The sequence below is a fragment of the Schistocerca gregaria genome, chromosome 3 (genome assembly GCF_023897955.1).
Source record: "Schistocerca gregaria isolate iqSchGreg1 chromosome 3, iqSchGreg1.2, whole genome shotgun sequence".
Taxonomy (NCBI): Eukaryota; Metazoa; Arthropoda; class Insecta; order Orthoptera; family Acrididae; genus Schistocerca; species Schistocerca gregaria.
Window position 1 is genome coordinate 697,257,286 of NC_064922.1, and position 25,437 is coordinate 697,282,722.

General features: G+C 43.1%; 1 protein-coding gene across 1 annotated transcript in view; it reads left to right on the forward strand.

Moving 5' to 3' along the window:
- LOC126354703 (juvenile hormone esterase-like) overlaps positions 1–25,437 on the forward strand; it is a 108,633-nt gene that overhangs the window by 8,902 nt on the left and 74,294 nt on the right. Inside the window, exons 2-3 of the mRNA XM_050004523.1 lie at positions 22,598–22,729; positions 24,485–24,629. Coding sequence (XP_049860480.1) covers positions 22,598–22,729; positions 24,485–24,629 — 277 coding nt within the window. The remainder of the gene's footprint in view (positions 1–22,597; positions 22,730–24,484; positions 24,630–25,437) is intronic.

Here is a 25,437-nt window from a genome sequence, read left to right on the forward strand (position 1 = left end):
TGACTAACTCGTGGTCACACTATACAACACCAGATAGAATTCTGTTTAATCGTAGTTATCAGGACATCCAAAGTCGAAGGTTAAACTCACATTAGGCAGCGGCCAGCAATAATGATGGTCCTCACAGGCTACTGAAGAGCGAAAATGTTGCTCAGCTGTGCAACTGGGAAGCCCAGAATCGCATACACGGCCAACCAGAGAGTTGGCCATCAACAGTAGCTAGTCACCAGTAGACGGTCCAGTGAAGCGAAGGTGCCACGTTGTCAGCATATGGGCACAAGCTCAGGCAGCTAATGGAGGCAAAGTCAGCAAAACTTAGCTGGCTTCACCATCTGGTATTGTAGTGGTTTTCAGCATTACGTTCACATCCATACGCTATCGTGTACGCAGAACGTCGCCTATCTTCTGAGAACATTTCGGGGAGAGGGCCCAATTCGAGTGGTATTTACATTGACGGAAAAAATCGGAACACCAAGGATACTTTTGTGACATAAACGAAAGGTGGTAGCATGTTTGTAATTCTGAAAAATTATTATTCAAATTTCGCGACAATCGCATAAGAGAGGCGCCAGTAACACACCTACGGATTTGCTTTAAATACACGCTGTAACTGTCGCGAGCATTGTTTACCTTTGGAAGTCGTGATTTGATGCTAGTCAAGAGCGCCTTTAAGGCGCAAAGGTTCCATTGTGTTCCATTGTGTTTGAACGAGGTCGTGTAATAGGACACAGAAAAGCTGCATGTTCCTTCTGCGATACTGCAGAAAGAATTGGCGTGATTGCTGGCGGTAGGATTCACTGGAATGTACATGTAAGACCATCGTATTCCGCGTATGGTTTTAGCCAATAGTACTCCATCTGCAGCAGTAGTCTCAGCATCAGTTGGCGCCACAATGACACAACGAACTGGTACAATGCGGTTACTTCAAGGACAGCTCCGAGTCAGACGCACTGTACCTACATTCCACTGACCGCAGACCATCGCCATCTGCGACTTCAGCGGCATCAAGCGAGATCTATTTGGAGGGCAGGTAGAGGACTCTTCTGTTTTCTGATGAAAGCTGGTCCTGTCACGGTGCCAGTGACAGCCATGTGTCGGTTAGAAATAGACCGGTTGAGGGCCTACAGCTAACATGTCTGCATGTCTGCCGCTCACAAAAATGGAAACGCTGAGGAAAATACGCTGGCTTTAATGGATGAACAAGACACTAGACGCTCGGGAGGACGCATGTGCGGGCCCAGGAGGAGTATTCATCCTCCTGGTCGATGCGATATGCCGGCCTTTGTGACAGGCGTCGGTTTGATTTGGTAGGGCTCTGAAGCATTTTCTGATGAACTGCAGACACACTTTCAGGTGTAGGGGCACACTTGGGAATGTTTTTTGACTTGTTCAAAACAGATCCTGACTGACGCCATTTTCAGACTATGCTTTCCATGGCACTCTTTGGTGATACTTTGACAGCAATCAACTGACCACAACGTTTCTACGTTTTTATTGTCAGGTAACTTTCCACAACGAACACCCGCTGCTCCATTGGGAGACCATCGCCCCTTTACACTGCTGTAATCACAGCCCGCACTTCGTTCTGAACCGGTGTGGACCACGTGGCGCGCGTACACACGGTGTGCGCGACACGGTGTGAGGTTATATGCATACACTCACGTTCAATTGTATACATTTTAAAGGTCAGTTTTATTTGGCCAACCATGCATCACGTACGTCCGTTTATGGGACTGGAGTATTGGAGATGATTTATGGTATAACAACCTTTTAATTTAGGCAGAGAATTAGAATTTCATGGCACAACTAAATTCCCTGCCGGCTGCTCATACGCTCTTTCACACTAGAGGAAGCACGTATCTGCGAATAGGGCGAGCTCAGTGCCACGGCAAAGCGTGGGGCGGCGTCGAGTCAGACCGGTTGGAAGTCTGACAACCAGAATCGAATTTACCTCATCTGCCTGCATCTAATGTCATTCCGTTGTGGGTAGTGGCAGGCGAGACATGTGTATCGGTGCCAGGTCTGGCACGGTTCCACCGACAGAGCTTGTTGATGTTTCCAGCCTGGTTGGCACAGGGGTTGCCCTGTGAAAGCGGCCATTTGCAGGCAGTGGACGTCGTGGCCACCGTCGTGGTTGGAGAGCGGAAGCACTTGGAATCAGCCAACGAAAGCGGACGCTTCTAGCTAGTTGGAGCTTGGGAACACCCGCCTGGAGACGAAGCTGGAGGCGTGGCGGAGCAGCGAGGCAGCTACGTGGACTGACGGCCGAGGTCGGGTGCAGCTTGTTTCCAACATGGGACATTGTTCCTGATGGAGCAGCAGAGAGTGTATGGTTACACGCATCCAGAGGAGAATGACGCAGCTGAATTGGGAAAGTGCTTGCTTTAGAGCAGTGGTCGTCAAACATTTTTGCTTATGAGCCATACCGACTTTGTGTGGCTACACCTCAGGCCGCATATGTACCAATCTCATTATTAATTGGCAATCTACATAAATAAGTATGCTGTGAGCCCCAACAGAATAGCTACAGTGTGCGATAAGTTAGCGCCCGGCCCCAAGTACTGATCGTTAAAATTCGGCACCATTCGGAATATTTCGTGTTGATTCTTCTCCGGGCTAACAGCCAACATCAGCGTCCCCAGAGTTATAACACTGTAATTGGTTGAAGAGCTGTTGCATTTTTTGTAACACTGCAACTGCCTGACGCACCGTTGTGTTGTTTAGATGAGTGAATAGTTAATTGATTATTAACAGTAACTGTCCGCTCATGGTCTAGAGGTAGCATATTTGACTAGTAATTAAAACAATCTCGGTCCCGCGTTCGAACCCTCCACTGCTTAAAATGTCAATAAACCTAATCAGCAATGGCAGGCGAAGACTTGCATAAGAAGCGACCAACATTCTGCCAACGGCCTTGTCAAACGCGTCGGAGGAGCGGTCAGAGGTTCTGGCCACGCACTCGCCTTTGCAGTGCGAAAGAGCCCATGAAAGGCGGAAGAATCAGGAATAATGAACGGCATGAGGATGCAGAAGGCAACAGAAATCACTGCATTTAAGACACCTAATGTGTATCCATAGGACATGAGGCCTGTAACTGAAAAATTGTTAAGATCATCTCTCCACTGGCAAAAAGATTCCGTACATATTCCCATTCGGACTTCCGTGAGCGTACTTACAAGAAGTAGGTGACCATGAGAAATAAATAACGATCTACGAGTATGGCCGTGGAATGTTAGAAGTAGAACGCGGTAGGGAAGCTACACTACTGGCAATTAAAATTGCTACACCAAGAACAAATGCAGATGATAAACCGGTATTCATTGGACAAGTATATAATACTAGAACTGACATGTGATTACATTTTCACGCAATTTGGGTGCATAGATCCTGAGAAATCAGTACCCGGAACAACCAACTCTGGCCGTAGCCCTTCATACGCCTGGCCATTGAGTCAAACAGAGCTTGGATGGCGTGTACAGGTACAGCTGCCCATGCAGCTTCAATACGATACCACAGTTCATCAAAAGTAATGACTGGCATATTGTGACGAGTCAATTGCCTGGCCACCATTGAGCAGACGTTTTCAATTGGTGATAGATCTGGAGACTGTGCTGATCAGGGCAGCAGTCGGACATTTTCTGTATCCAGAAAGGCCCGTACAGGTCCTGCAGCGTGCGGTTTTGCATTATCCTGCTGAAATGTAGGATTTCGCAGGGATGGAATGAAGGGTAGAGCCACGGGTCACAACACATCTGAAATGTAACGTCCACTGTTCAAAGTGTCGTCAACGCGAACAAGAGGAGACCGAGACGTGGAACCAATGACATCCTATACTATCACGCCGGGTGATACGCCAGTATGGCGATGACGAATACACGCTTCCAATGTGCGTTCACCGCGGTGTCACCAAACACGGATGCGACCATCATGATGCGGTAAACAGAACCTGGATTCATCAGAAAAATGACGTTTTGCCATTCTTGCACTGAGATTCGTCGTTGAGTACACCATCGCAGGCGCTCCTGTCTGTGATGCAGTGTCAAGGGTAACCGCAGCCATTGTGTCCGAGCTGATAGTCCATGCTGTTGCAAACGTCGTCGAACTGTTCGTGCACATGGTTCTTGTCTTGCAAACGTCCCCATCTGTTGACTCAGGGATCGAGACGTGGCCGCACGATCCGTTACAGCCATGCGGATAAGATGGCTGTCATCTCGACTGCTAGTGATACGAGGCCGTTGTGATCGAGCACGGCGTTGCTATTACCCTCCTGAACCCACCGCTTCCATATTCTGCTAACAGTCGTTGGATCTCGACCAACGCGAGCAGCAATGTCTCGTTACGATAAACCGTAATCGCGATAGGCAACAATTCGACCTTTATCAAAGTCGGAAACGTGATGGTACGCATTTCTCCTCCTTACACGAGGCATCACAACAACGTTTCACCAGGCAACGCTGGTCAACTCTTTTTTGTGTATGAGAAATCGGTTGGAAACTTTCCTCGTGTCAGCCACCGGCGCCAACCTTGTGTGAATGCTCTGAAAAGCTAATCATTTGCATATCACAGATTCTTCGTCCTGTCGGTAAAATTTCACGTCTGTAGCACGTCATCTTCGTGCTGTAGAAATTGTAATGGCTAGTAGCGTAAAAATTCTGAAAAGGGAAAATGTTAACGCTCAATCTACATTAGTGCTGATCAGTGAAGTGAAATGGAAAGAAGACAAGGATTTCTGGGCAGAAGAGTATAGGGTAATTTCAATATCAACAGAAAATGGAGTAGTGCTGTGAAGAGTTCAGTGATAGGGCTGTTCTCATGAGAATCGACAGCAAGTCAACACGGATAACGATAGTTGAGGCACATATGCCGATGTCGCAGGCACAAGATGAAGAGGGAGAGAACGAGTATAAGGTCAGTACGTATAGGGAGATGGAAACCTGATAGTCGCCGGGGGGGGGGGGGGGGGGGGGAAGGGGGACTGGAATTTGGGTGTAGGGGAAGGAGTGGAAGAAAGAGTTACAGGAGAATATTGGCTTGGTAGTAACATGGAGGAAGGTTTGATTAAGTTCCGCAATAAATTTCAGCTAATAATAGCGAGTATGTCGCCCAATAATAACAAGAGGAGGTGATATACTTGAAAAATGCCGGGAAAACGGGAAGATCACATCATGGTCATTCAGAGATTCTAAAATCAGATACTGAATTGTAAGGCGTGCCCAAAAGCACATATAGTCTCACATCACAATTTGATAGTGATGAAGAGTGGTCTGACGTCCTAGAGCCTAGTCAGGGAGAAACAATGTGCAGTGAAGTGGCATACCGAAATACCAAGGAATGAAGAGATGTGCTTGGATTTCTCTGAGGCTATAGATATTGCGATAATGAACAACTCAGTACGCAGTTCAGTTGAAGAGGAATGGACATCTCTAAAAACGTCAATCACAGTAGTTGGAGCGAAAAATGTACGTACAAGGAAAGTAACTTGCGAGGAATCCACGGGTAACAAAACACTGCAACTGTTCGACGAAAGAAGGAAATACAAAAACGTTGAGGGAAATTCAGGAATACAGAGAAACAAGTCACTTGGGAATAAAATAAATAGGAAATGCAAGGGAGCTAAGGCGAAATGACTGCATGAAAAATGCGAAGAAATCGAAAAAGAAATGATTGTACGAACGACTGACTCAGGATATAAGAAGTCAAAACAACCTGCGTTTAAAGCAAGAGCGGTAATATTGCTACGGGAATTCCTTAGTTCAATGCAGAGGACAGACTGCATAGGTGAAAGAGTATGCTCAAGGCCTGTATGTGAGGGAGGGCTTGTCGTATGAGGTAGGTACGACTTAAGGTCACATAAAGCGGGAGGAATAGATAACATCCCATCAAAATTTCTGAAATCAATGGGGAAAGTAACGACAATACGACTATTCGTGTTGGTGTGTGGACTGTATGAGACTATGGACTGTGTGAGTATCGGGAAAACATCATCAATAAAATTCCGAAGATAGCAAGAGCCCGTAAGTATGAGAATTATACAAGAATAACGTACAGAAGAATGGAAAAGAAAACTGAGGATCTGTTAGACGACGATCAGTTAGGCATTAGGAAAGGCAAAGGCACCAGGGAGGCAATTCTGACGTCGCGGTTGATTATACATGCAAAACTGAAGAAAATTTAAGATATGTTCCTGGGATTCACCGATCTGGAAAAATAGTTCGACACCGCCAAATGGTGCAATGTATTTGAAATTCTAAGAAAAGTTGGGGGTAAGCTGTAGGGAAGAACCAAGAGGGATCAATAAGAGTGGTACGCCAAGAACGAAGCTCTCGAATTAGAATGGGTATAAGAGAGGGATGTGGTATATCGCTCCTACTGTTCAATCTATACACCGAAGAAGCAATGACGGAAATAAAAAATAGATTCAAGTACAAGATTTAAAAACTTAAGTTGAAAGGATGTCAATGAAAAGATTCGCTGATGGCACTGCTATGCTCAATGAAACTGAAGAACTATTACAGGATCTGGTGAATGGGAACAGAATATGGACTGCGAGTGAATCAAGAAAGACGAAAGTAATGAGAAGTAGCAGAAATGAGAATAGCGATAACCTAAACATCAGAACTGGGATCACGAAATAGACGATGTCAAGGAATAGCCAGCAAAGTAACTCATATCGGACGAAATAAGGACGACATAAAAAGCAGACTAGCACAAACAAAAAGGGCATTCCTGAACAAGAAAAGTCTAGTAGCATCAAATATAGACTTAAATTTTTGAGCAAGAAATTTCTGGAAATGAACGTTTAGATCACAGCATTGTACGGTAATGAAATATGGACTGTGGGAAACCGGAACAGAAGAGAACTGAAGTATTTAAGAATGTTGAAAATTGGGTATATTGTTAAGGTATGTAATGAGGAGGTTCTCCACAGAATCGTCGAGGAAAGGAATATATGGAGAACACTGGCAAGAGGAAGGGACAGGTTCATAGGACATCTGTTAAGACCAGCGAACAACGTCCATGGTACTAGATGGAGCTGAAGAGGTTACAAACTATCGAAGTAGACGTACAGCAAATGAATGAGGACGTATGTTTCAACTGCCATTCTGAGATGAAAAGTTTAGCACAGGTGAGGAATTCGTGGCGGGACACGTTAAACCAGTCAGAAGACTGATGGCACAAAACAAGACAGTAACTTTACTTGTTTTTTAATTCACTGTTCTATTCATTGCGTTCTGTTACAACAGCGTTAATTTAATTTCGCATTACTTGCTACAAACAGGTACTGCATTTGAAGTGAGCATTTGTATAAAGTGCAGACACGAATCCACGTCACTTCAGTTTGAAGTTTATGCCGGAGCAGCTGATCGGCATGATCTTCCTCGCCCGTCTGTTGTCACTGCTGGAAGATAAACATTCTCACATTCCCTATCCCCGAAGTTTCAGCGCTACTTACCATTCTGAAACGGCAGACTCTTCCAACGTCGATTAAAGTTAAGCATATCACAAAATATGACAGTCTCTGTAAGCATTTTTATTTGTTACTAAATTCTGTATTATTACAAGATTAATCAATACAAAGATTAATTAATAACATCTTATTGTATTCTTGTTATCCTCCGACAAGTCTCTTAATCCAGCGCATCTTCCTTGTCGGTTCTGCGATGTTCTATACTTCATTTATGTGGTCTGTCCAAGAACGTCTTGGTCTCCCGCCCTTCCGACTGCCGGGTGGTTTCCATTCATAAACCTTCCTTGGCCACCGATGATCTGGCATTCTCACCATACGTCCGTACCATTTTAATAATTTTCTTTCACTGTATCATTTGCTTTCATTCTAGCTCTTACTTCATCATTAGTTTTTCTTTCGATTCTTGATATTCTGGCACTCCTACGCAAATAATCCATTTCCACAGCTATAAGTCTTCTTTTGAGATCCGCATTTAAGATCCATAGTTCTCATCCATACGATAGCACTGATTCAACCATTATCTCACCTACTCTTTTCTTATTGCTGTTGGAAATATTCTTATCATACCAAAAATAATTCATACACCCTAATACTTTTTTGCTTTGCTGTATTCTATATTTTACTTCTATATGGCTAAAACCATTTTTATCAATGTGTGCTCGAGATAGTTAAATTTTCTCTACCTGTCTCATAACTTCTTTGTCATTGATGTGCACTTCAAATTTAGCATCACTATTCACCACCAGCTGCTCTGTATTTGTTAGACTCATTTGTAGTCCCCATCTGTTGTAGTCTGATATTATCGTCGTATGATGAACTCAAGGTCGTAATCATCTTGTATTATAATAGCTTGATCGTCAGCGAATGTTAATGAAAATACCTCTACATCGTTGACAGTGAGTCCCATTCCTTTGCAGTTGTTCTTCCAATTTCAGAGAACCACGTCTACAAATAAATTGAAGAAGATGTGTGACATACTGCAACCTTGTCGCAAAGCTATAGTGACATTAATAGGTTCTGATAACTTTGAATCTCGTTTAATCTGTACCACATTATCTCTGTATATTTCAATAGTAATTCGTAAGAGGTGATAATCTATATCTTTCATAGCTTCCCACAGCTTAGATCTAAGGACTGTATCGTAAGCTTTCGCTAAATATACAAAGAAAATGCAATTAATTTCTCCATTAGTTGTTGTAAAATAAATATGTTATCTGTACATGATCTGTTCTGCCTAAGCCCGCTCTGGTCTTCCCCAATATGGTGGACAACATATTGTCTTATTTTTTCAAACATTATAATGCCAAATAAGTGGCTCATTGTACAGTTGACTCTAATGCCTCTGTAGTAGTTTGTGTCTTAACTATTCCCTTTCTTGAAAACAGAAACCATATATGACTTTTTCCATTCTGAGGGAATTTTTATCCTTTTACAACAGTTGTTCATCAGGCAGGTTATTCGTTTCTTCAGACATCGTCCTTCAGCCTTCAATAATTCAATAAGAATGATTCCTGGACCAGGTGACCAGCCATTCTTCATTTTAATTAATGCGCATTTCACTTCCTCTATTGTAATGTTTATATTCCGATCAGTTACCTCCGTTTTCTATTCATTCCCTTTCGTCTAATATGGCCTACCTTCAATTAAAAGGTCTGCACAACGCTTTTTCCATTCCTTTAAGGGGATTAGGTTGTCTACTGCCATATTTACTTGTGTTTCTTCATACTAGTAACTGTCCTCCACACTTCTGTTATTTCTGATTCACCAATTAGACTCTCAAATTAGATAGATTTCTGTTACCACGTCTTGTTCTTTTCTAATTTAATTCTGTTTCCTAATTCGTAATTTGTTGTGTGGTAGTTTTGCCTGTCCTGTAGTGATTTAGTTTATAACCATTTTTTTGCAGAGATTTTCCTCTTTCCTAATCAACATCTTCAGATCACCAGACATCCATGGGGGATCCCGTTTACTTAGACTCTTACTCTCAGTCCCTAATACCTGTAGAGAAATTTTCGTAAGTTTTTCTTAATATTTTCATATTCTGATTCAACAATGTCATCTTCTGGAATCGCTTTTAGTTCATTTTCTAATCTACGTTGAAGTAAATCCTTGATGCTGAATGTCATCAGGAGAAAGAGCTTATACCTTGCTTGCTCTAATTTCTCATGATTGCTGTGGTCAGCCACTTGTCCGTCGATGGATTTCTCCTGAATAGGTATGTCAACTTCGCTAAAACTAAGTAGTGGTCATACCTAAAGTTGGCTCCCTGCATTACTCTACACTCTTGAACTGCCATTTTTGGCCGTTGTTTGGTAATGATGTAATCAACTATTGATTTCTGCTGCAATGATGGTCTGTGCCATGTATATCTGTAGATATTTTTATGTGAATAGTGTGTTTGTCGAATTTTCAAGTCATATTGGTAACAGAATTCTACAAGTTTATCTCCAGAACTCATATGACATTTTCTCCATATCTTCCTACTACTGCATCATTTACTTGTGAGCCAACACTCGCCTTAAAATCAACTGCTATTGTTACTTCTTGGTGCCTTTCGACTTGGTTGAGTAGATGGTCTAATTTCTGGTAGAAATGGTCTTCGGTTTGCCGCTCCGCATCGTCGTTTGGCGCATACACCCCTATTATAACTGTTTCAATTCCATATAACTTGATGGTAATAGTGACAATTCTTTCGCATATAAATGCATAGCCCTTGATGTAAGCGCTCAGAGGTTTGTTAATTAAAATGGAAACGCCTGCTTTTGATCGTTTATGTTTATCAACTCCAGATGGATGAAATTTCCAAATTTCTCATTCCCTTGTCCCTTCTTTTTTGTTTCTGACAAAGTAACTACGTCTACCTTCAGTGGACTAATTTCATTCTCTATTTCGGCGTGTTTATTTGTCAGGCTTTGAACGTTCCATGTACCAACTCTCAATGCCCTTTTCCTTGTCAATAATTGTCGTAAAGAGTTTGTATCCAATTTCTGAGGCTCCGGTTTAGATTCTCGAGCTTGTAGAAGTTTTTTGTGGATAATGGGGTGCTGGCCCTTTGACCCAACCCCCAACTTGGAGGACGAGAATTTGATATCAGGGTTTACTACCATAGGAGGGTTGGCTTCACCATGCCTATATAGACCTCCCTTCCATAGGTGGGACACATTTCGTCTGGCTCCACCGTTGAGGCCTGTCCGGCTTGGGTGACCCTGCCATTATCTAGGCTACCGCCGGCATAGCCCTCAACTTCGCTGGAGCACGCAAACCCTTCCGCCCGGTACTGAAGGTACCTTCGATAAGGCACTGTCCCTTCGGACACTGGATGGGTATGCAAATTATTAAAGTTACATTCCCTAAGACTTTTAGAATGGCCACCACACTACATGACTGTTTTTCGTGTTTAGTGTTGTCACCAGGCCTGGTAGGGTGTATAAGGAACGTTAAAAGCGTCTTACTCGGTGAGACAGAGACAGAGTTTTCAGCATCTGCCAGAGGTCCGAAGGGGCCTTATTGTGGGTCTCCATTTGGCTGGCAGAACTAATCGTGCAATATCCAGATTCATGGGGCATCGCATGTGACATTCATCCGATGTTAGGCTGCATGGGAACCGGAGGGCAGGTATACTCGCAGTAAAGATTCTGGTCGATAAGCTCTATCGTGACATGGTGAGATCGCCGTATTCTGCAGCGAGCACATCATAGCCTCTTAACATCTGTGCCTACCATCCGAGCACAGGTAATTCGGCAGCAGTCTGTTTTATTCCGCATCATTGGTTGGAGACTAGCAGTAGCTGGACTACTTCCACTCCATGCCTAGACTGCCGTTAACACCACAACACAAGCGGTTGCGTTTGGAAGAGTGCCGCGGCAAGTAAGCATAGTTTGCTAATGAAAGGCGTCGTATTGCGGTCAGCGATAAATTGTGGTTTCTGCACTAATCCTGATGACCATAGTCGGAGAGATGACGGCGACTGGAGAGAGGTCCCATTCATTAATGGTTTGCAAAGACTCAGTGGTGTTATTCCTGGCGTAATGCTGTAGGGAGCGTTCGGGTATGAGTTCAGGTCACGGCTCGTACTGATTGAGCTATCTCTGACGGCGCAACTCACGGGCACCATGCTTCCTCTTGTGTTATCTCTCATACGCCAGTATGGTGGTGCCATTTCTCAACGGAAAAACCCCTACACCTTTCTCTTTGAACCCTCTGCAGGATTCTCATATCTGTCACCGATACAATTTGTCTGGGACCAGCTAGGTCTGCCGGCTGCGGAGGTCTCGCGGTTCTAGGCCCGCAGTCCGGAACCGTGCGAGTGCTACGGTCGCAGGTTCGAATCCTGCCTCGGGTATGGATGTGTGTGATGTCCTTAGGTTAGTTCGGTTTAAGTAGTTCTGAGTTCTAGGAGACTAATGACCACAGCAGTTGAGTCCCATAGTGCTCAGAGCCATTTGAACCAACCAGCTAGGTCTGCAACACCGTCTCAATGCCAGCAGTCAGGATATCAACTGTTACGACAGTTGTGAAACAGCTTGTCGCAAGGGAGGATAAACTGTTTTTGACATCTTTACCAACCGAATCAGTGCACCATCCAGGCCAGAAGGAAAGCAATGTCGTACAAGACTGGTATGCAAAACGTAAGGTCGAAAGTAACTTTTGCATGATGCATCACTGCCAAGTAACATAGCTAGAGGAACTTAGATCATACACAGAAATAACTGCTACTATATGGTACACAAGGTAACGGAAGGAAATACGTAGTGACGCACACAGAAATGAGGGTACGTAGTGCACCCAGAAACGGTGTCGAACATGATCGTTTCCATTGTCCTGATGTTATGGTTTGGCCATACTGATCTCCAAATCTTTGAACACGGTACAGTGACCGGTCAATGTTATTGTCACACTGTACTCCTTCCGCATGTGCGTCTTGTCAAGGGTGCATTCGGCGCTGACTTCATTTTTATCGATGCGAATGCGTGACTGCATCGAACTGCGCAGATGAGGGAAATCTCGGAACGCGAGCGTATCATGTGAATGAACCGGCCTTCCCGTTCCGTCGACTTAAATTCCATCAAGCTCGTGTGGAATGGTCAATGCAACACATGCACCAACGGCCGTACAGCAATTTTCAACTGCGCTGGAGGAGGAATGAGACGTCATATGTAAGAACTCCTTACCAATCAGCCATCATGGGACCACGTTGCAACGCATACACTGCCGTTCATGGTGAAGACACACCTTGCTATTAACAACGACCCTCCTTTTGTAATGTACAGGAGACCACCACAAATCGTGGTGGTATAATTACTCTCTCTGGATAAACGTCCCATTCCTGTTCATCTCATTACCTAATCCTTTCTTTACCTTGTGTGCCACACTGTAGAAATTCTTTTGTATACATTACAATAACATCACGTACTCTCTGAATCCTTGAAGTTTCAGTTCGGTTCCTCCCTCTCATCTAGGAGCGACGCTTAAATCCGGACAAATTTCAATTCTAATTTCCCGCCATATGATAGTTCCGCCGGAGACCGCAAGTGGCGTTCTTGAAAGCCACAGGCATCTAGTAAATAGTCAGAAACTCAAAACGACCGGAATGTTACGGACAAGTGCGGAGTGCAGTCGAAGAGCCGCTATTGTCGAAAGTCTTCTCTCTATGCTTTCGCCGACTAAAACAATCCGATTCTTCGGGTACCCGAGATCAATTGTTTGTGGCCAAGTACAAGGCGTCTGAGAAGTCTGGGGAAGGTTCTGCTAACCCGGCGAGGAAACCTCATTCGAGGAAACGTGTGTCACGAACTAAGTCAGTCATCGAAAAGTCTCAGGCGCCGATTTGGGGGGATCCGGGGCAATCACTGGGGAAACTGTCGTGAGTATTGAATGTGAACGAGCGAACAATGCGTCAGATGGCAGACGAGGACCTCACACGAGCCATTACCCCAAAAATGGCTCTCGGATAACGTGGACATGTTATGGTCAAAGAAGCTCTGGCCCCCAACATAGCCCGGTTTTGAGCCCCCTTGACTGCTATGTTTGGAGCGAAAGAGTTACCAGGAAGATGTGGCACCCTAATGTCGCATCTCTACGCACAGCTATGGAAGCAGCATTCGCGAATATGGGCAGCGCTGTTTCAAGAGTGCGTGCGATCGCGTCAGGACGATATTGAAGGACTGGGGCTGTAGGGAGTTACATCGAGTAATGTTACTCTTGAAAGATACCACTAATTATATTTAAAAGGATTTTCATTTTCAGTTTATTTTGTTATAATAAATTTTCTTTCAAAAGAAAGTTTCATTTCTTCGGATTTAAGCGCCACAACCTGTATGTATTGTGATGTAGCTAACCCTGCCTGTAGGTATTAGACTGTATGCAACGCCTCCAAATACCAGTAGCAAAATATTAAAGTTTTCTACCTCGCTACTCGCAAACCGTCAGTCCTATAGAAAAAAAATTGAACAGGACCCTCTTATAGGAAGTTTAATCTAGTTAACTTTTGTACTGGGATACGTTTTTGATAGAGGCTCTAGTTTTCCAATAATTCTATAAAAACGTATAAAAGTTACCTTGAAACGCGTTTCTCTTGTATAACTCGAAAAACGTGGCCTTCAGCGAAAACGTATCCCTGTACAAAATTTAAATGTATTAAATTTCTTACAAAAAGTCCCGTGTTTTTTTTTTTTTTTTTTTTTTTTTTTTTTGTGTGGATCTAATAGTTTACATGTAGTGACGAAGGAAATTTGAACATATTAAGCGTTGTTCTTGAAGGCGTTGCAGCTTGCATAAAACCCATAGAAGGGCCGCTGAATCACCCTCACTCCAGAACCCAAACTTCTAGTCATCTAAGATACTATTAAATATTTTTTGACATTTTTCTGTATATTATTCTAGTTACAAAACAGCGATGCACTAACTATTACGTTGATTGAGCGATAGTACTCACACTTACCATCTGAGAAGGTTATTTGCATGACTCTTTGCATGATATATCCCCCCCTCCCCCAGCACTCTATAGTATATTAAAGACACAAGTAACCTATTATTCTATACTGCAGAGGGCACCGATTCAGAAGAGTAAACTTTGACCGAAGGATGCCAGAAAGATTGTAACTGATCATTATTGAGAAAATTAATTCACTGCTCAACAGCGACCCAAAACAAACTTTCTAATCAAGCGAATTACTTATATATAGTTAGCCGAGATCGTAATTCATTACGTAACTCAGACTGACTGAAATATTAACCAGAGAATGATGATTACGGTCGCCAACTCAGGTCTGGGCAGAGAGCACAAATTTCTCGAAGTTTTTTTGAATCTCTTACGTAACAATTACTGATATGCGTTGAGATGGCACCGGTAAATGCACACGTGCAAGCTCAAATCAAAATGTCACGTTAACTACATGAAAAAGTTACGTATTTTTGTACTGAAAACTAGAATTATGGGAAACCAATACTGATTTGTTACTAACAACATATAGTGCGGTATAGACAGAAACGTCACTGACGATAGTGTTGACTGTTTCAGGTTTTCAGAAGCAAAACCTATCACGAATCAATATTCCATACCAGATTACATAGCATTTAAGCTCAACACGATGTCACAGAATAATAGCACTGAATTTAGACAGCACCGAAATCGCGAGAGTTTCCTTTTTCATCTTTTTCTTTTTTTTTAAGTCATCAATCTTCTGAATAGTCTGATGCGTCCTGCGACGAATTCCTCTCCTGTGCCAGCTTTTTCATCTCAGAGTTGCACTTGCAAACTACGTCCTCGACAATTTTCTAGATTTATTCCAACTTCTGTCTTCCTCTACAGTTTCTGCCCTCTGCATCTTCCTCTGGTGTCATGGAAGTCATTCCCCGCTGTTATAACAGATGTAGTATCATCCTGTCCCTTCGCCTTTCAGTGTTTTCTACACATCCCTTTCCTCTCCGATTCTGCGCAGGACCTCCTCATTTCTTACCTCATCAGTCCACCTAACTTTCAACATTGGTATGTAACACCAAATCTATTATGCTTCGACTTTCTTCTGTACCAGTGCTTCCACAGTACATGTTGCACTACCACACATTGCTGTGCTTCTTACGTACATTTTCGTAAATTTCTTCCTCAAATTATGGCATGTGTTTGATACTAGTACACTTCTCTTGGCCAGGAATTGCCTTTTTGCAAGTGCTAGTCTGCTTTTGACGTCCTAATTGCTCCGCCCGTCATTGCTTATTTGCTGCCTAGGTAGTAGAATACCTTAACTTCATCTACCTCGTGACCATCAATCCTGATGTTACTTTTCTCTTTTATCTCATTTCTGCTACTTCTCATTACTTTCATCTTTCTTCGATTTACCATCAATTCTTATTCTGTACTCATTAAACTGTTCATTCTATTCAGGAGATCATGTAATTCTTCTTCACTTTCATTCAGGGTAGCAATGTCTCCCCCGAATCACATCACTGAGATCCTTTCACTTTGGATTTTAATCGCTCTCCTGAAACTTTCTTCTATTCCCAATATTGCCACGTCGATTTACAGATTGAACAACACGGGCAAAAGACTACATCACTGTCTTACACCCTCTTGAATCCGAGCACTTCGTTCTTCGTCGTTGACGCGTGTTATTCCCTATTAGCTCTTGCGCATGTTGTATATTATACGTCACTCCCTGTAGTTTACCCCTACTTCTTTCTCAGAATTTCGAACATCTTGCACTATTTTACATTGTCGAACGCTTTTTGCAGGTCGACAAATCCTATGAAAAAATGGTTCAAATGGCTCTGAGCACTATGGGACTTAACATCTGTGGTCATCAGTCTCCTAGAACTTAGAACTACTTAAACCTAACTAACCCAAGGACATCACACACATCCTTGCCCGAGGCAGAATTCGAACCTGCGACCGTAGCAGTCCCGCGTCCTATGAACGTGTCTTGATTTTTCTTTAGTCTTACTTCCATTATCAACCGCAATGTTAGAATTGCCTCTCTGGTACCTTTACCTTTCCAAAACTCAAACTGATCTTCATCTAACACACCCTCAAGGCTCTTTTCCGTTCTTCTGTAGTTTAGTCTTGTCAGAAACTTGAATACTTGAGTTGTTAAGGTGATTGTGCGACAATTCTCTCACTTGTCAGTACTTCGTAGTTACCTACTTTGTTCATATGCTATTCAGTCCAACATCTGTAATTGCCCTTTTTGAAGATTTTTATTCCTCTTCAACTGTACTGCCTTCTGAGCTTTCCTTATTGCTGTATCTATAGCCCTACAGAAGTTTAAGCGTATCTCGTCATTCCTTAGTATTTTTGTATCCACTTCTTTGCTTATTGATTCTTCCTGACTAATATCTAATACTTCACCGTACTCTTCAACAATGGTTCAAATGGCTCTAAGCGCTATGGGACTTAACATCGGAGGTCATCATTCCCCTAGACGTAGAACTACTTAAACCTAACTAACCTAAGGACATCAAACACATCCATGCCGGAGGCAGGATTCGAACCTGCGCCCGTAGCAGTCACGCGGTTCCGAACTGAGGCGCCTAGAACCGCTGGGCCACATGGGCCTGGCAGCGTACTCTTCATCAGCACTATAATGTGATCTGAGTCTCTATCTGCTCCTGGGTACGCCTTACAACCAAACATCTGACTTCGGAATCTCTGTCAGATCATGATGTAATCTGTTTCTTAATTCGTAACATTCTGAAATGTTCCGAAATCACCCGGTCTTTTCCAGGTGTACCTCCTCCTCTTCTGATTCTTGAACATAGTATTCGCTACCAGCAGAAATTTTTTGCAGAACTCAATTAGTTTTGACCCAAGGCCATATTCTCCTGTAACCGTTTCTTCTACCCCTTCCCTCATAACTGTGTTCCTGTCCTCCGTGACTGTTAGGTTTTCATCTGCCTTTACTTACTGCATTATCCTTTCAGTATCCTCATGAACTTTCTCTATCTCTTCATCTTCAGCTTGCGACGTCGGCATGTATACCTGAATTACCGTTGTCGGTGTTGGTTTGCTGTCGATCCTGACAAAAACAGCCCTGTCATTGATTTGTTCATAGTAACACACTCTGTGCCCTACCTTCCTATTCATAACGAGCCCTACTCCTGTTAAAGCATTTTCTGCTGCTGTTGATATTACTCCATAATCATCTGGCCAAAAATAATTCTCTTCTTTTCATTTCACTTCTCTGACCCCAACTATATCTAGAATGAGCATCTGCCCTTCCCTCTTCAGATTTTCTAGCTTCCCTAACACGTTGAAGCTTCTGACATTCCACGCCACGACTCACAGAACTTTAGCCTTTAGTTGGTTATTGAACCTTTTCTCATGTTCACTTCCCCCATGTCAGTTCCCTCCCGGAGATCCGATTGAGAGACTATTCCGGAATCTTTTGCAGAGATCACAGTGACAATTTTTCCAATTACAGGCTACGTGTCCTGTGGATACAGGTATGGGTATTTAATGCAATGGTTTCCATTGCCTTCTGCATCTTCTTGCAGATGATCATTGCCGATTCTTCCGCCTTTAGGGGCAGTTTCCCGCCCAAAGGACACGAGAGCGTCCTGAGCCTCTGTCTGCTCCTCCGCCCACTTTGACAAGATCGTTGGCGGAATGAGGGTGTCTTCTTATGCCTTCGGTTTCCAATGCTAATTATTAACCAAATTTTAAGCGGTGATGGTTTTTGTACCCAGGACCGAGATCGATTTGATTACTACTCAAAGATTCTACCCAAGAAAATGGTTCAAATGCTCTGAGCAGTATGAGACTTAACTGCTGAGGTCCTTAGTTCCCTAGAACTTAGAACTACTTGAACCTAACTAACCTAAGAACATCACACACATCCATGCCCGAGGGAGGATTCGAACCTGCGACCGTAGCGGGCGCGCGGTTCCAGACTGTAGCGCCTAGAACCGCTCGGCCACTCCGGCCGGTGATGGTACCCTAGACCACAGGGTCCTGAACTGAGATCATCTAATATATCTACAGAAGATATAAAAAGTTTTCACTTTCTTTTAAATATAATGAATAACTTCACTTTGCCATTATTTTAGATTTACTTTTCAAATTCACTAAATTTTTTCCTCAGTAACTTATCAATCCTTCTCTATTTATGAACTAGCGAAATTAAAGTTTTAATGGGAAGTGTATTCAAGATCTTTTAGGTTAAATAATATGTCTTTGAATAATGTTTCACTTGGTAATAATGATGATAGAAGAGGGTCATGCAGAAGGTTGATGAACTGGGAAAATCATTAACACTGAATACTGCTTATAGTTTAATAGAAACCTCTATAACGTTCGTAAATATGGGATCCACAACACTGGCATGTCTTCTACAAAACTATACTACTTTTCGCACAGTTTTATTAAAACAGTTATTATTCGTCGTAAATATGCCGTGTTGTTAAACTCTGTAGAAGGTCAAGTTCGTGTCGCTCGAAGCAGTCAGTCATGTGGAATCTTGTGTAATATTTCGTGATTGTATTTTGAACTGTGCTGAAACAGGAACTGCTAAGCTCTATAAATTAATAGCATCCCTCAAAAAGTATTTATGCCCTCTTTAGTGGAACGCACAACAGCATTTTCCCGAATCGGATTCAGCCACCACATCGTAAATGGAGACTCGACTGAGCGAAATATTCTGCAGGAAGGAATTCGATATTAGAAGACGCAAGGGGGCCAAAGTATGTTGCTGTCAGTTTCACTCAACATACAAATTTTATTCGTCAACACACAATATTACAACAAGGTCGCAAAACACTCAAAACTTTAATCGACCTCCTTTGATTATCTTTAGATCGACTGAAGGCCACACTAAAAATCCAAGACACGAGGCCTAAGCAAGAAATTGAAATACGAGGTTCTTCTGGAGGTTTAACTCTAGAATATTTTCTAAATATTCAATCTAAATAGGCTGAAGGCCTTGGCAATTTAATTTTAATGGAAATTGGCTGGACGCTGCATATTAGGCAATAAGAAGAGTGTCAAAAAGGCAGAAGGCCTTATCTTAAACCAAAAGCATAACAATCTTATGCCGTAAGGGCTAGACAAGGACATTAATTTAAGAGACATTAAAACTCGGCTGAAGGCCACACATCAACCAAATAACTAAAATCCAAACAGGGAAATTACTACATAACACACAAGGAACGGCGCTCAGAAGTTTCCAAGGGTCGGCTTGGGATTGTAACACTAACGCTCGTTTAGGTGAGACAGGCAGCCTGTCCAACAACTTCTTAATCTGGAGGCAAACCAACAGACAGACAGCCGACCGATCAATCAACCAAATCAGTCACGCTCCCGCAACCAACAAAACGACCACAAGATTTCAATGCAAGACACGCTGAATACTTGCGCCCACACCGACCAACAACACCTCAGCTGTCGAACTACACGCCGCACTGGACAACAACAACACGACGAGGAAAATACACTGCCTAAAATTACGTCAACGGCCACAAGGCAGAAGATACCGCTGATGAACTTCCAAAACAGGGTATAGGCCTACATTAAGTAAAGTTAAATTTCACAGGAAGACGGCTGGAATCTTGGCTGACTTAAATATACACACTTTGGTGCTCGCGGGAATGTCCCAAAAGCGACAACCAGGATCAAACGAAGAAATGTAAACAGTTGAGGGTCTATGGTAAGTTAAGGGAGAACTCAACTTTCATGTCCAAGGTCGTTGGGCAACGAACTTCGTAGCACTCGCAAGTGGCACCCCACCCTTCCACCACGCGTGCACGCCGGCAGCGGCCCCGGCCAGAGTACGCGTGACGGAGACTTCCTTGCTGCTCCACACCAATCGACCGACCGCCCAGTCCCGGAAACGGTGAAAGGACCAAATGCAGGGTGTTAGAAAAAGGTACGGCCAAACTTTCAGGAAACATTCCTCACACACAAAGAAAGAGAATATGTTATGTGGACATGTGTCCGGAAACGATTACTTTCCATGTTAGAGCTCATTTTATTACTTCTCTTCAAATCACATTAATCATGGAATGGAAACACACAGCAACAGAACGTACCAGCGTGACTTCAAACACTTTGTTACAGGAAATGTTCAAAATGTTCTCCGTTAGCAAGGATACCTGCATCCACCCTCCGTCGCATGGAATCCCTGATGCGCTGATGCACCTCTGAAGAATGGCGTATTGTATCACAGCCGTCCACAATACGAGCACGAAGAGTCTCTACATTTGGTACCGAGGTTGCGTAGACAAGCGCTTTCAAATGACCCCATAAATGAAAGTCAAGAGGGTTGAGGTCAGGAGAGCGTGGAGGCCATGGAATTGGTCCGCCTCTACCAATCCATCGGTCACCGAATCTGTTGTTGAGAAGCGTACGAACACTTCGACTGAAATGTGCAGGAGCTCCATCGAGCATGAACCACATGTTGTGTCGTACTTGTAAAGGCACATGTTCTAGCAGCACAGGTAGAGTATCCCGTATGAAATCATGATGACGTGCTCCATTGAGCGTAGGTGGAAGAACATTAGGCCGAATCAAAACATCACCAACAATGCCTGCCCAAACATTCACAGAAAATCTGTCTTGATGACGCGATAGCACAATTGCGTGCGGATTCTCGTCAGCCCGCACATGTTGACTGTGAAAATTTACAATTTGATCACGTTGGAATGAAGCCTCACCCGTAAAGAAAACATTAGCCCTGAAATGAGGACTGACACATTGTTTGATGAACCATTCGCAGAAACGTACCCGTGGAGGCCAATCAGCTGCTGACAGTGCCTACACACGCTGTACGTGGTACGGAAACAACTGGTTCTCCCGTAGCACTCTCCATACAGTGACGTGGACAACGTTACCTTGTACAGCAGTAACTTCTCTGACGCTGACATTAGGGTTATCGTCAACTGCACGAAGAATTGCCTCGTCCATTGCAGGTGTCCTCGTCGTTCTAGGTCTTCCCCAGTCGCGAGTCATAGGCTGGAATGTTCCGTGCTCCCTAAGACGCCGATCAATTGCTTCGAATGTCTTCCTGTCGGGACACCTTCGTTCTGGAAATATGTCTCGACACAAACGTAACGCGCCACGGCTATTGCCCCGTGCTAATCCATACATCAAATGGGCATCTGCCAACTCCGCATTTGTAAACATTGCACTGACTGCAAAACCACGTTCATGATGAACACTAACCTGTTGATGCTACGTACTGATGTGCTTGATGCTAGTACCGTAGAGCAATGAGTCGCATGTCAACACAAGCACCGAAGTCAGCATTACCTTCCTTCAATTGGGCCAACTGGCGGTGAATCGAGGAAGTACAGTACATACTGACGAAACTAAAACGAGCTCTAATATGGAAACTAAACGTTTCCGGACACATGTCCACATAACATCTTTTCTTTATTTGTGTGTGAGGAATGTTTCCTGAAAGTTTGGCCGTACCTTTTTGTAACACCCTGTATACGTCTGCCGATGAGACGACCAACCGAATGACCAACCAACGGTCGTCCCGCTCCAATCTCCCTCCGTCTAACAGTTCATGCGTGTCGCCAGTGGTGGGCGAGCACTGCCTGTCGGCGCCTCACCAGCGCTCCGTCCCCAATTCACTGCTACTGCGTCCCCACTGCACTATGGGTCCAACTGACTGCCAGACATACTACCCGGACATACTATCTGGCGCTCCACAGATGGTACGACAGTGCACTTATCGATACGCGCTGCTGCTGCTGCTGCTGCTCACGGCCGAGTAAGGGAAGACGTTAGTGACGCCAGTAAATGGAATAAGAAATCGAGGTGGCAGTACCGCAATAGAAGATGACAGACAGTAAAAGGCATGAACACGGGCCATGCACAGCTCAGATACAACTTGTGTTCTTGTTCTCCAATTCTGCCTTGTTACGGATCAGCTGGCAACAACGCACAACTCTAAATGCATGGAAATTATAGCGAAAACCTACATGTCAACCATTTGATCTTTTTTTTGTTGTTGGTGATGTAAGGAAGTGGACCAAGATACATTTTCTTCCAACACAACTTACAAGACACAATGTTGCCATGGCTATTTGAATAGAAAATCAATTATAGCTGATCCTTAACTTACCTGAGTTTTGTGAAAGGAAATCTAGCAAAGTAATGTAGTTCTGTAATTTGATTATTTATTTTTGTTACAGAGCCCTCAAGCTCCAGACCCTTGGGTGGATATCCGCGATGCCACAGCTCAAGGGCCTGTATGTCCACAGAATAACAAGTTGGGACCTAAAGAATCGGAAGACTGCCTGTACCTGAACGTCTTCACTCCAGAGGTATATTTACTCTGTTCTGTGCACTACGGCAATGTAATGTAAATAGAATATCTGTCTGTGCGTTGTGTCGTACTAGTTAAGTGAAAAATGTTATACAGGATGTTAAATAAAAGAGATGGTAGTATGGGAAAAAACAAAATGAAAATGTCCAGTAAACATGGACACTAAAACGTATACCTTAAGAGCTATGAGCACTTTTTATCTTCGCTTCCGAGGAACACATCTCTTCTACTGCAAGTTTCTTCCTATTACAAATTACGTACAGAAAGCAGAAACCAAATGAAGACAAATGCCTCTGTTATTTATTTATTTGGCCTCCGGCAGCTAACGACCATTTAGGCAGGTAGAAGATAAATAAGAGACATTTAGTACAAACCCTAAATTGATGACATAACACTAATAAAAATACAATTACGTTAATAGTCAACACTGTTGTAGTGACCCAAATATTATTTAAGATATTTTGGATTTGAGGTCCGCCAGTTATGCAAAACACCGTTTTTCTTTAACACCCAAACATGTTTCGGCACCACTGTGCCATCATCAGTGGGTTTCCTTTTTATTTTGCACTTTACAATTGATGAATGTGAAATTTACAGATCCCTTTTATGTTGTAGCTTGTCATAGTTTTCCGTGGCCAGCACTCTCATTTCCCGCATTATGTTGACGTGTAGTGATGCACACGCAAGTATAGCCGGTTTTATCACAAATATCTTGATGAAAACACTTTTCCACCTCGCCAAAACACAGTATGATCGCGGTTTAAGATATATGTATCTAACAAACTAGTTGAACATGTAGTATATCAGTTATATACGGCACCACAAATTAATAGATAAAACGAAAAAATTGGGTCACTAGAAATACAATTATTCATGTGTTAAAATGAAATAAGGATGCATATAAAATATGTACTCCTTAATTAATAATTCATTCGATCTACCTGATCTCCTTCCCTCCCTTGCACCACTTTCTCTCCTATCACTCTTATTATAACCCTTTCTCTCTCTCTCTCTCTCTCTCTCTCTCTCTCTCTCTCTCTCTCTCTGTCCCTCTCTCTCTCTCTCACACACATACTCACTCTCACAACACACACACACACACACACACACACACACACACACGCACACACACACACACACACACACACACACACACAAACAGATACAGCCAACAGTTAATGTGTACTATTCCGATAAGCCCGTTTTGTGCCGATGTCCTGGGTTAAATTCCAAATCTCTTACCAGCGCATGATGTACCGATGGCAGGACGCATGGCACCATCGATGGTGTTCCTCCATTGGTTGCGTCGGATGCAAACATTTATGTGGACACCCAACTTGCTATCCAAAAAAAGTGGACTACCCTGTGTCATCGAGTTTTATCCCCTGCTTTCAGTTCACCTATTACAACACCGTACTACACATACTGTCATCACAATCTCCTACACGATGCGGATACACGTCTGTTTTTTTACAGCACGTTGACGGAAAATAACCACAGGAATCTATCATCACAACCTTGCCCAGGAAGGCAGTCCAAAATCTAGTCAGTTTGAATATGGACCTAATTTATTAAATAGAGATTTACTTTTTATAAATATACCTGTACAAATGTGAATGAACCTATATGAAAATAAGTGAAACGTTTCATGAAGGTAATTACCATTGTGGCTATTTTTCGGGAATTCAATAAAAACCTCTAACGAAGTGTCCTGCAATGGGTGTAACAGTTATACCTATTTACTGATTTTCAGCTGAAACCTGAGAAGCTGTTCCCAGTCATGTTTTGGATTCATGGTGGTGGCTGGGTTTCAGGAACCGGTGCAGGGTATAAAGCAGGCTACCTCATCGACAAAAATGTGGTGCTCGTCACCATAAACTATCGCCTCGGGCCTCTGGGTAAGTAAACAGACTCCACAGTGATTTGAAGCATGCATAACTAGGGAAACTGGAGGTTTCAAACGCAGAAGCGGTTGTCTACTGTATCAGCAGCACTCCATGATGGGAAAACAACTATCCCCTGGTAATGTAGGTACTTTACTAGATACCAAACCAGATTAAGAACGACCTATTACTTGTCACTGCCCTCATCCTCCAATTTCTTATGCTTGTTCTGCTGACGGCCTTTACCAATGATATGTTTGCCACTTATAACTTGGTGTCAATTATTTCGCACCTATTACCCCGTTCTTTAAACAGAAGAAGTTTCGAGCTAAGCCTTCGTCCTTCTACTTTGTCGCTTCCAGAAAGGAAGGACTGAACACTTTTCGAACCAACTGCTACCCATCTGTTTTTTTTTTTCTATTTCTCTTTTTCTATTTTCGCTGACGTTAAACGTGATAATCAGAGCTGATTTTAAACAGAACTGCACTGTAAATCAGAACTTAACTAGGGAGAAGAAACTAATCTATGTTAGCACAAAATACTTACAAATTGTGGACAGTGAAACGAAATAAGTCATTCAACAGCCTACCAGGGGATGCTGCGGAGCACTGTTATATGACACTGTAATATTCTACGAACACGATTAAAATACAAAGCGCCAAACAGGAATTAAGTGGACAGCATTTCACAATCGTTAGCCTAAGGGGATTGTGCAGCCTGTGGTGCTATTGCTGGCACATAAATTTCTTTACGGACATGTCCATGGTGTCGAAACACAAAATGAACACAAGAACATAGAGTCACATTTTAATAGCTTCGTTAA